Below are 13359 nucleotides of genomic sequence, written 5' to 3'. Positions count from 1 at the left end.
ACTCCACACTAAATGGGCTACGATGCATCAAGACAATTCAAAATTGGCAATGCGACACTCCTTTAGGGCATTTCTGGCAGTTGAAAATCATGCTACATTTGTGTAATGATGGCATAAATCTTTGTTCTTTCTCAAATCGCAAATCTACGATTTCTGCCCATACCCACTTTTTCTTTTGACCTCAGAAGTCCATTTTCCGATCTGCTTAAACCTCACAAGGGTCGCGGGGGTGTGGGGGGGGGGGGGGGGGTCGTCTCCATCTACCAGGCCACAGCCACGCTTAGTGTCTTCCAGACTCCGTGACCTCTGCTCCAGTATACGCTTCAGCATCAGTGACCTGAGAGATCCTTGGCTATAAGAGCAACCATGGGAGCCATGAGATACGTTACCCACCATGGAAAAGACGGTTGGAGGCAAAGATCAAGGTGGCTCGGAAAGATGTGCGTCAATTGACGAAGGCCCAGAGAGGTGTGATGAAAAGGCCGATACCTGAGAGGTACATCCAGATGACCATACCTGAAGCACTCGAAACTGCCAAACAAAGGCTCCAAGCCTTGTCCAGTCGCTGAAAGAGGCACACTAAAGAGAATGAGGCTCGACGAATAAACAGGCTGTTCGCAACACAACCGAAAGTGTACAGTCAGTGGCAGGGTTCTAACAGCAGAGCAGACCCACCAAGGCTGGAAACTGAAAGGTACTGGAAAGGCATATGGGAGAAGGAGGTCACACATAACACCAGTGCACAATGGCTAGTGACTCTGAGAGAGGACCACAGCAACCTCCCTGAACAGAACCCAGTTACCATAACAGTGGCAGTGTCGTGTTTTGCATGATGGGAGTGCAGAGGACCCCAAAGAGCAGTGAGGCAGGGAGGAGTGACCAAGATGTACTGTATATAACAAAATTGCAAACAGGAATACACCGGAAAAACTAACTCAAAAAACTAACTCAAGTAAAGTCCAGAAAAACCACAAGAAAATCGAGGATCAAAAACCTTAGACAGAAAACAAAACATGACACGTGCACAGAGACACACAACAGCAACAATGACCCAACACCGAGTGGTCATGCCGGGAGTCCTTTTGAGCAAAAAAAAAAAAAAAAACCTCATGACACAATGACCAGCAGGTGTGCAGCTGTAGGCGGAGCATGAGCGCCTAGCAGCACAAATGAACCAGTTGCTGAGGGATGGGACTCACCCAGGATGGCTAACCGAAGGGCTAACGATCCTGATCATGAAGGATCCCTCAAAGGGTGCAGTCCCATCCGGCCAATAACCTGTCTCTCCACAACAAGGAAGCTCATGTCAGGCATCATTGCGGCTAAGATAAGTGGACACATGGATCAATACATGAGCGAAGCACAGAAGGGCATTAGTAGAGATACCAGAGGAGCCAAACATCAGCTCCTGGTTGACAGAACAGTCGGACAAGACTGCAGGTCCCGACGTACCAACCTGTGCACAGCCTGGATTGATTACAAGAAAGCCTATGATTCGATGCCACATACATGGATCACTGAATGCTTGGAGTTGAACAGGACCCTAAGAGCCTTCGTTGCGAACTCGATGAGGATGTGGAAAACCGCACTTGAAGCCAAAGGCAAGCCACTTACCCAAGTGTCCATCAAATGTGGCATATACCAAGGCGATGCACTCTCCCCACTGCTGTTCTGCATAGGACTGAACCCCCTAAGCCAAGTAATCACCAAGACAGGCTATGGATACCGCCTCAGAAATGGAGCTACGATCAGTCACCTCCTCTACATGGATGACATAAAGCTGTATGCTAAGAGCGAAAGGGACATGGACTCCCTGATTGACACAACCAGGATCTACAGCAGCGACATTGGGATGTCATTCGAGCTTGAGAAATGTAGTCGGATGGTGACTCAGAGAGGCAAGGTAGTCCACACTGAAGGGGTCTCACTCCATGAAGCAGGGGTTAGCAACCCAAAATGTTAAAGGAGCTATATTGGACAAAACAAAACAAAAAAAAATATGTCTGGAGACGCAAAAAAACAAGCCTTCTTCAGGGTCAGGCAAAATGATCTCACACATTTGTAGGTTAAATAAAAAGCAAATAAATTAAAGAAACAAAAAAGTGCTTTTATTTTTGAAAAGTACATAAAATGCCATTCTGTTTCAATATATTTTAAAAATTCAATTGAGTTCTGGCGGTGCGAGGTCGGCCAGTTGATTTTCATTTCAATGCAGATCCAGTAACTTTGAAGTTGCTAACCCATAACAAGACTGTGTTTCGAGCTGGAACAGGATCATGCCTACCAAGATTTGAGTGCAAACGGAACGCCAGTTACAGATTAGTTTGTTTTGACAAACATTTCCACAATGAAAGTGTGATTCTCACCAAATTAATTGATGGCAGCAACTAAAAAAGAAATGAAAAACATTTGCATTATCAAGAAACAAAGCAAAATGGGATTATATGAAAAAAATTCCATACTTTTCGAAAATAAAAACACTTTTTGTTTCTTTACTTTATTTGCCTTTTATTTAACCTACAAATGTGTCAGATCATTTTGCCTGACCCTGTATAAGCCTTGTAATGAAGGCAACAAATGCTGTATGTATCTACAGTATATTTGTGTACTATCAAAATGACTATTGATCGACCTGATTAAATGTTTTTCCCTGCACTGCATCCTGTAGACCAGGGGTGCCCAACCTTTTTTGAGCGAAGATCTACTTTTCGATCAACCAACCTCCCGCGATCGACCCATTACCGCACACGCGCGCATAGGCACACACTTACTCACTCACTTACTCACGCATGCCGACCTACCTTTGTCGAGACCAGACACAGAGGTATTCGACACACTTTTGCAGCGTGTTAACCACATAGCTCACGTGTACCGTTTTAAAATGCTTCTATCGGCCCTCCAGATTCCCATTCTTTGCCAGTATCCTCGGTGAATTGTACATAAAATGCCAGTTTTTTTGTTTTGTTTTGGGGGTTTTTGCAACAGCCACCTGCCTGGCATCCCACACTTCTAATAGAAACATGGCTATGACGCAAAATCTTGACAGAAATGTTGACATATAAATTTTATTCTACATATTGTTACAGCATTAAAAAAAGTTAAGAATGTTTGTGTCATGTTTCTACTCCTACATGAACCACATTAAAACAAAAAATATATTTCCCTCCCCGATCTTTTTTCATTTTCAAACATTTTTGAAAAAGCGTTGGGGAGCCACTAGGGCGGCGCTAAAGAGCCGCATGCGGCTCTGGAGCCGCGCGTTGCCGACCCCCGCCCTGAAGGAACAATAGCAGACATTGAGGACAGCTTCAAGTACCTCGGTATACCACAAGCCAATGGCAACCTCGAACTGGCAACAAGGAAAGTGGCTATGTCCAAATACCTCCAGCGGGTGAGGCAAGCCCTAAGAAGCCAGCTTAATGGCAAGAACAAGACCCGGACATTAAACAGCTATGCCCTGCCAGTGATCAGATACCTTGCAGGAATAATAAGGTGGCCAAAGGAAGAGATTCGGACCACGAATGTTAAGACTGAAAGCTCCTCACCATGCATGTAGGCTTCTATCCCAAATCCAGCACCCAGAGACTGTACGCAAGGCATAAGGAAGAAGGCCGGGGACTGAGTGTTAGAGCCAATGTCCAGGATGAAACATCCAAGCTCCATGAATACATCACGGAGAAGGCTCCAACGGATGATGTACTCAGAGAATGTCTCAGACAATGGGGAACAGAGGATGAGGTGCTGGAAGAGGGACCATCATGGGAGGACAAGCCCCTCCACGGGATGTACCACCGGACCATAACTGAAGTGGCTGATCTCAAGAAGTCCTATCAGTGGCTCAAGAGGGCTGGCCTGAAGGTCAGTATAGAGGCACTCATCCTGGGTGCTAAGGGGCAGGCCCTGAGCACCAGAGCCATTGAGGCCCAGATATACCACACCAGACAAGACCCAAGGGGTAGGTTGTGCAAAGAGGCACCTGAGACGATCCAACACATAACTGCAGGGTGTAAGATGCTGGCAGGGAAAGCTAACATGGAACACCATAACCAGGTGGCTGGCATCGTCTACCGAAACATCTGTGCGGAGTATGGACTGGATACCCCAAGGTCAAAATGGGAAACACCTCCAAAGGTGGTGGAGAATGACCGAGCAAAGATCCTGTGGGACTTCCAGATACAGACTGACAAGATGGTAATGGCGAACCAACCAGATATCGTGATCATCGATAAAGGGCTGAGGAAAGCCATTGTAGTAGATGTAGCGATCCCAAGTGATGGAGACATCAGAAAGAAGGAACACGAGAAACTAGAGAAATACCAAGGGCTCAGAGAGGAGCTGGAGAGAGCCTGGAAGGTAACGGTGACAGTCGTGTCTGTGGTGGTCGGAGCACTCGGGACAGTGACCCCCAAACTGGATGAATGGTTGCAACACATCCCGGGAACGACATCGGACATCTCAGTCCAGAAAAGTGCAGTGCTGGGAAAAGCAAGGATACTGCTCAGAACCTGGTAGAGGACCCGAGCTGAATGTGGGATGGACACCACCCGAGGGGTCGGACAAGGAATTTGTATATCACCTAGATCCTTATTTCTTTTCTTTGATGCTGACTATAATGTCATATTTTGTTACAGTATGAAGTGTAAAGATCAGTCAGTAAAATGTGTGACCATAGCAGAAAATTGTGCATCATACCTTTGACAAGTCAGAAATCACCAAGCTCGGTTGTTTTCAGAGAAGTTTAGGTGCATTTTTTCTCACAGCAGCAGCAAGTGTACCATCTTTTATTATGTGCCAAGTTCAGTTGGCACAAGACCTAAGAGCGCACCCCATGCCTTGGGTCTTTGCAAACTTTTTAATGTGCATACAGTCTGCTCCTTATGGTGGAGTACCAATGCCAAGTTTTGACCATCTGCTAAAGTCAAACCTATATGCCTCCATAGAGGAGCAAGATCCTCAATGCAGAGTGGCCACCACCTTTCACCTTACTGTTGTTTGAAGAAAACTGAACATGTCCTGCATTGCTTGATTTCCTTTTCTGACACTTTTCCCTCTTTTCTTTGCATTTGTGCCTCTCCATTCTTGCACTTGTTTTGACAGAGTACATTTACTCTCACACACGCAAACACAGACACAAACACACACACACACACACACACACACACACACACACACACACACACACACACACACACACACACACACACACACACACACAGGCACATACACGGACACACACATAAGATGCGTTTAAAAGCCACTGAGGCAAGGCCAGAAGTAATGTTTGGTGTCCAAAGTAAAGTAAAGTTAGAGCAATGGCCTGCTCTTGGCTTGTGTTTACATAGTTTTTTCTCATCCCAAATCACAGGACGCCAGCTGCTTGGGCTCGTTCTATTAATTGTCTCTATCTGTGGGTTTAAATATTTTGTAATAATTGATGCAATTTTCAAATTTGTGAGAACAAGCAGCTGCTTGACGCTTTTGTCTATTCTCGTCAGGGAAACAAAGCTGGGCGGAATTAGGGGTGGGGATGACTACTTTCACGGTCTTTTGAAGGAGATAAATGGTTTACAGATGGCCCAATCAATATATTCAAATTAACACACAGACCCAAGCAATGAGCATTGAGCTTTCACAGTGGGGCCTGCTGGGCCAAAAAGCACCTAAAATTATGTGTCGACCACACGGCACAAAAATCAAAAGTCACAACAGCTAAGAATGAAAAGATCTGAATTATTACATGAGGCTTCAGGATCCACGAATGGGGCATTGTTGATAAGAACATATTCATTTCTGCTGCTTGAGTGCAAATATTCACCAGTCTCAACAGGAATTTGGTTTGGTTTGTTTATTGAACCTAAAACATATACAGTAATAATTTGACAGAAAATAAGGTAGATAAAATAGTAAAAAGAAAGAAATCAGTCTTCATTCAACACAGTTATAATGTTCAAGAGGGTAGGAAGAAGTAAAAAACTTATCTAGTCCTACCCCGTTATGTGTTTATATCTAATAAATCATTTTTATATCAATCAGAAAAGAAAAAAAGTAAGAAGAAAGAAGTCTCCATTAAGGCTCATACTTTACCCTTAACCGTGATATTTTTACAACTTTTGGTTTGTATCGGGATTATATACATCCACACCCTGGCACTCTTGTGTCAATTTTCTCTTGTATTCATAATGGATATTTCAATACCTTTCTCTATTTATCAACTTAGTTCTGATTTATCAGGATATTTAATGTTTAGAATTTATCATTTTAACTCTGATTGATGTAGGTTGTTTGTACTATTTTTTTGAATTTGTTTTTGAACTCAGCAAGCGATTTACTCATTTTCAGGTCCGTTTCGAAATTATTCCACAGATTAACACCTTTGATAGATACATTTCTTTGCTTGATGTTTGTTCTTGTTTTGAGTTTTTTGAATAAGTTGGTACCTCTTAAATCATAGCTGCTTTCTCGAATTTCGAAAAACTTCAGAATGTTTTGGCAGAGCAGGTTATTGTGTGCTTTGTACATTAATTGGGCAATTTTAAAGTCAACCAGGTCATAAAATTTCATCGTATTTAATTTGATAAATAGTGGATTTGTGGGTTCCGTATATTTTGATCTATTAATAATTCAAATTGCTTTTTTTTGTAGTTTTAGAATAGGGAGTGTGTTTGTTTTGCAGGCATTTCCCCATATTTCCACACAGTAGGTCATATATGGTCATAATAATGAAGTGTATAATGTGTACAGATGTCTCGGATTATTATAAAGAGGGAATACAATGATTTGCAAATCCTTTTCAACATTTATTCATTTGAATAAATACATTTTTGTTTGACTTTTGTCAACCTGTTACTGTGTGTACTATATATGCTCAATAAACAAATAAATAAACAAATAAACAAACAATACACAGCAAAGATATTTTCTATTTGAACTGTTGAGATGTTGTTGCTGATGTTGTTTTTGTTGCAAATTATTCAGTCATTTTGAATTTGAATTTGTTCTGTCTGTGCATCTGTGTATTATATTGCTACAGAGAAACCTTTCTACAACAAAATCATGTTTGCAGCAAGAAATATTTCACAACGGGACTTTTCACGAATTTTTTTTTTATTTCAGATGTAAACACACATACACAAAAAATGAGTACTTTTTCTTTTTATTCCATTAGTGCATAAGTATGCGCATACACTTATGTAACATTTCATATAGCCAGCGTACAAAGAAAAAAAAAGGTAAGGAAATTGCAAAATTTACAATCAGCATTCACTTTCACTTACATCAATTTCTTGCAAAATCTATTTTACTTTGCTTTCTCCATCTTTTATTTTTATTACTTTTATCCCGCCTTCGAGCGTTAAAGCTTTTCTTTTCTGAACACCTTGGTCTGCAAAGGTCCGTTTTGTAGCAATTTAACAATGCTGTCATCGTTCATCACTATTGTGCCACTAGCATATCTGCGAGACCGCCATATTGGCTATTACTACCGCGGAGGTAGAAACCGAAGTACAGATCTTAGAAATTTGGAGCAAAAAGTAGTAATAACAACTACTTTCAAGAAGGTAACCTAGCGCATGCACTCGGGGTAGGGCCGTTATGAGGCACGAAATTAATAACAACAACTAGCGTCAAGGTTGAAGCTGATCATTTCCATGTTCTTTTTTCAGCAATGAGGTCTGTGTCATCAGTTCTGGGAACATTGACGCACTCGTCCAGGGTAACCGTGATAAGACCACCATCACCACTACCACTACCAGTCTTCAGACTTTCGGAGGAGCTGAAAGCAAGATTCTTACTGGGGGGACACAGACACTCAGTGCAGAAATCCTATGGACACTGAAGTGTGTTGATTCTCATTATTCGTTTCATTCATGCAAATAAACTGACAAGCTGTTCAAGAGCATGTTTCCAGGGCATCATGTTTCAGAGACATTCGCATGTGGAGAAACTAAAGCCAGATATCTTGCAGAATTTGGACGAGCTCCTCACTTTTCTTCTCTTCTGAAGAGTCGTACCAAGAAGGACAATGCCTATGTTTTATTGTTTGATGAGAGCATGAACTCAAATACGAAAAACAAACAATTAGACATGCATATTCGAATCTGGCACCATGACAAGGTCTGCACTTGATACCTAACCTCGCAGGTCCTTGGGGATGCAGCTGCTACTGATCTTTTAGAACACTTAGCATATTTTCACGACTATAAGGCGCCATTAAAAGTCTTAAATTTTCTCCATAATAGACAGGACGCCTTATAATGCGGAGCGTTTCGTGTATGCGCCGAGTTCCAAAGCCTGACTGAGAGCACTTCTGGCCGACACGCTGTTTATACAGAGAAAAGGCGACAGGCATGCGGAAGTCTGCAAATGAGTGAAGGGTGGCGTATACGAGGACGCTAAAGGCACGTCCCTAGCAGGTACCAGTCGCCAATGAGTGAAGGGTGGGCGTGTAAGAGGACGCTAAAGGCACGCCCCTAGCAGGTACCAGTCGCCAATAAGTGAAGGGTGAGCATGTAAAAGGACGCTAAAGGCACGCCCCTAACATGCCGTATGTTTAAGATGGCATCTGTTTTACCATGCCTGGCTGTGCCCAATAATACAGTGCGTTTTGTGTATGTGTCAAAAACAGAAATAGCACCCATTGCTGAGACTGCGCCCAACAATACGGTGCGCCGAATGGTCGTGAAAATACGGTAAATGCACCAACATCAGATCTTTGTAGAAATGGCCTATTGCAGGTTACAATGGATGGTCCCTCAGTGAACTGGTCTTTCTATGAAAAGCTGTCAAAGCAAATTGAGGATGAGACTGGGATGGGCCTTTTGAATATTGGTAGTTGTGGCCTTCATGTGGTTCATGGATGGTTTCAAACAGGGGCTGTTGCTACAGGTTGGGGGGTGAATGATATCCTTACCAGTGCATACTATCTTTTCAAGTCAAGTCAACTATATTTATAAAGATACTTCAGCCAGGCGACAAGATTTCACCAAAATAACTGGGCGTACTGATTTCCACAAACATAGATGGATTGAAAACGAACCTGTGTGTAGTAGGGTTCTGCTGTTCTGGCCCCACTTGAAGTCATATGTTCAAGCTTGCGAAAGTAAAAAGGTAGCAAAACCCACTAGCAACTCCTATAAAACACTCCTTGAGGCAGTCAATGACAAGTTGACGATTGCCAAATTGTCCTTCTTGAGATCAATTGCCAGTATAGTAGAGCCATTCTTAGCCCATGTGTCCTTTTCTGGTTAGTGACTTAGAGAAGATTGTGAGAAATCTTTTGCAGAAGTGTGTCAAGTCAGATTGCTCAAGGCTTCTACTGTGTATGAGTTAACAAAAATGATCTTGAGAAAGAGAAGCTTGAGAATAGCAAAATTGAGATTGCATTCAAGGCTGAAAATGAATTAAAGGCCCAGAAAAAAGCCAAAGCAAACAGTGACCTCCAAGTGCTTGAGTTTAGATAAGAATGCAGGACCTTTGTGGTTAAATTTGTCAACAAGATTCTTGAAACGTCTCCCATCAAGTACTCACTGGCTCAGAATATGGTTTGTCTAGACCAGGGGTCGGCAGCCCAAAATGTTGAAAGAGCCATATAGGACAAAAAAACAAACAAATATGGGTTTAAATAAAAGCCTTCTATAAAACTTGCAATGAAGGAAACACATGCTGTATGTATGTAGGAGACTGGACTGTCTCAGAATTGTTTGTTATTCATTCCTTTGTTGTGTGTTCACAACGCCTCCATAGAATTTATTTTGTAATTTCCTCGCTTTATTTTTTTTTGTTTTGGTTAATTTTTTCCGCTTTTCTTAGTGTCAGTGAAGTGACCATTAATTTCCATTTTTCTGAGGCTGTCTTTGAACACCTCTTGAGTCGAACGAGAAGAGAGAAGGCATGGAGTCGGACGCAGCGTGTCTGTTTGTCGAGACTGTTAAAAGCATAAATAAAGTGTCAAACCAACACCACAGCTCTCCTTTTTTGGAGCTGCAACATGTATCTGTGTCTATTTGAGCTATATTAGCCTACTATCAAAATATTTTTCCATTATCAAACATTTTTTATAAAGCTCCAGGGAGCCACTAGATGTCGCTAAAGAGACGCATGCGGCTCTGGAGCCGCGTGTTGCCGACGCCGGGTCTAGACCCTTGATTGATGGTGAAACCAAATGATCAAGAGCAGTCAAAGAGCAAATTCAAGAGGTTGTTGGAAAACCTGAATAAACTAAAACGAGTTGATGAAGATGATGTCGATCGGTTAGTGACAAGCTTTGTTGAATTCATGCAAAGCATAGCTGGTGGTGAAATGAAGTCTTGTTTTGAGGACTTCAAAGTTGAAGATGACAGGTTAGATGAGTTGTTCTATGAACGCATGGCTAAAAATAAGACAAGGTGTCGAGCTGTGGGGGCTTGTGCACAGATTGTTACTTATTTCTCATAGCCAGGCATCTGTTGAGAGAGCCTTCTCTCTTAACAGACAAATAGAAAAAGACAACATGGTTGTTGACAACAACAAGACAACATGGGTGTGCATGAGTGTTGCTCTCAGGCCGATCACTGATCATCTCAGACTACTACTTTTGAATGTTGAAATCACAAAGGAACTTCTCTCGTCTGCCTCTGGTGCACGACATCGGTATTATCAGTACCTTGAAGAGGAGAGAGTTAGGAAAGGGAATGAAGCTAGGCAAAGAAAAAGAAAAGCATTTGAGGAAGAATTAGATGTCTTGAAAAAGAACAGAAAGGTCTTAGAAACTGACAGAAAGTTTGATCTCTTCATCAGAAAAGTATGCTGATGAAGCTGAGTCAAAAGCAGTTAAAACTTGTCGTAGCCTCCTGGTCAAATCAAATCAAAACAGAAGAAATTTATCTCCAAGGACTTGCAAAAATTCACTGTCTGCTATGCCCTAATTGTCATATCAGTTTCATATTTGTTATTGTCAACATGTCTGATCATTGAAGGTGGTATTAGGGAGAATAATAGGGTTCTGTTTATTTGAAAATAAACTGTTTAAAGTTATTTGTAATAAAGTTTATACAATAAAGTTTTATATTTTCTAAATTAAACATTTTCTTGTGTACTTTATTTGATGAATTCAAGTTTTTTTTTTCATTTTCCTACCTGTAATACAGGTAGGAAAATTAAACTTTTCGTGACTTACGGGTTGAGTGAACGCTGGCGCGTCTGGCTGCCGCTGCTCTCCCACAACTTTTGTGTTTTTACGGTGTTTTTACGCTCGACTGTTTTACTGTCCTCGCACGGAATTACTGTCTTCATACGACAATCATTCCACTCCAGCCCCCAATCCACTCTTACTTCACACCCTCAAACATTTTCGACTGTTTTCGTCCCGGCGTCTCAGCGTCCTACCTGCTCGGCTCTTGGACCAGGCCCCGTGCCATCTCTGCTCCGTTGTGCCCCGTGATGGGGGTCGGCAGGGCCTGTGGCTGGGTTCTACTGTTGTGGACCATCCTGTCGCTCCTCCATCGACCTGTCGAGGGTCTGCACCAGTACTCAGTGGCTGAGCTCCTCAGGCTCCGCTTCCAATGGCTGGGCCCTCCTCCTGCTCTACACCTGCTCCTGGACATCGCTCGCTTTCCTTCCCGGAAATACATCCACCGTCTGGGCTTCTGCCTCAACCGATCCAACAGCATCACCTCCTTCTGGTCATCCTCCCGTCGCCCATCCAGAAACGCCGGCCGGTCCGTCGACCATCGTGTGTTAGCCGGCTTGGCTAGGTCGGCTAACGGTCCTCGCAGCAGCGAGACTGCTGCCGTCAACTTCGGGCTACTCAACATCCGTTCGCTTACTGGGAAGGGTAATCTTATCCAAGATATCCTCACTGACCGTAAGCTTGACATTCTCTGTTTGAATGAAACCTGGCAAACTCCTGGGGACTTTTCACAGCTTAACGATTCTACTCCCCCGGGATTTGTTTACATTTCCAAGCCCCACGACTCCGGTCGCGGAGGAGGTCTCGCGATACTACACCACGAGAAGTGGAAAGTACTTCCAGTCTCTGTCCCTCCACTCTCCTCCTTTGAATGCCTTGCCTGTCAAATATCCGGATCCACTCCCACGATTATTGCCACAGTCTACCGCTACCCCAAACCCCACCGTGACTTCTTAAATGAATTGTCTGCTGTCCTCACCCATCTCTCCTCTCTGTCACCAAATATAATCATCCTGGGAGATTTTAATATACATATGGACAACCCTGTTCTTTCTCTTCCCATTGACTTCACTTCTTCACTTGACAGTTTTGGTTTTGATCAGTTTGTAGACTTTCCCACACACATCAAAGGTCACACCTTGGATCTGATTTACTGCTCTGGTCTTTCCCCCTCCAACTGTACTGCTGACGAACTTCCAATAACGGACCACTTTCTTATTTCATTTAACATTACTCTCCAGCTCTCAATCGCCAAATCACCGCGGACCATCGCTTACCGTAATATTAAAGACATTAACATTGACTCTCTCACTTCATGGATCATCCTGACTCCGGACATTGACTCCACTCCTGATGATTTGGTTTCCCGATATAACTCTGGTCTCATCAACATCCTCAATATGCTCGCTCCTGTCAAGTCCCGCTCTGTCCTTTTTACTCGGTCTGCCACCTGGTTCACCCCACATCTCAGTTCCTTGAAATCCAAAACCTGGCATCTTGAGAGTCTTTACAGGAAAACTGGTCTCACTGCTTACAAGGACATCTATACAGCCCAACTATCCGTCTACAAGGATTCCATCTCGCAAGCCAAATCACAATACTACTCTGGACTCATCTGCTCCAATGCTGGAAATACAAAGACTCTCTTTTCCCTCTGGAACAAAATCACTCAACCCCGACTCCCTACCACCTCACTTTTAGTCTTTTGACACCTGCAACACTCTTCTCCTATTTTTCAATGAAAATAAATCAACAAAATCTACCAGCACCTGGGCTCCTCTGCACCTCTCCCCTCCTCTGACCATCTTACCCCTTGCAAACTGTTATCTTCTTTTAAACTCCCCCATCTCTCATTAATCTCAGACCTCATCATTAAATCCAAGACTTCCTCCTGTCAGCTCGATCCCCTCCCTACAGTCCTGGTCAAATCCTGCTTACCCTCTCTACTTCCCTTCATCTCAGCCATTATCCATTCCTCTCTGTCTACTGGAATTGTTCCTATGCCCTTCAAAACTGCAGCTGTCACCCCAATCCTGAAAAAACCTGGTTCAGATCCCAATGATTTCAATAACCTACGCCCCATTTCCCATCTTGCTTTCATTTCTAAAATTCTTGAGAAAATTGTTGCCTCTCAGCTGTACTCCCACCTCACCGACAATAGTCTCTGAACAATTCCAGTCCGGCTTCCGTCCCCG

At 43.1% G+C, this 13359-nt stretch overlaps 1 protein-coding gene across 1 annotated transcript; it reads left to right on the top strand.

Moving 5' to 3' along the window:
- The first annotated feature begins 3546 nt into the window (after positions 1-3546).
- Positions 3547-11903, top strand: LOC147197792 (uncharacterized). Its single transcript, XM_086125785.1, has 3 exons — positions 3547-4270; positions 11354-11809; positions 11899-11903. The coding sequence occupies exons 1-3, from the start codon at positions 3547-3549 to the stop codon at positions 11901-11903; spliced, it is 1185 nt and encodes a 394-aa protein (XP_085981911.1).
- Positions 11904-13359: the final 1456 nt, after the last annotated feature.

Source organism: Hippocampus guttulatus, chromosome 12, assembly GCF_054856545.1.
Source record: "Hippocampus guttulatus isolate MCC_2025c chromosome 12, RoL_Hgut_1.0, whole genome shotgun sequence".
Lineage (NCBI taxonomy): Eukaryota > Metazoa > Chordata > Actinopteri > Syngnathiformes > Syngnathidae > Hippocampus > Hippocampus guttulatus.
This window is presented reverse-complemented; position numbering and strand designations above follow the sequence as displayed.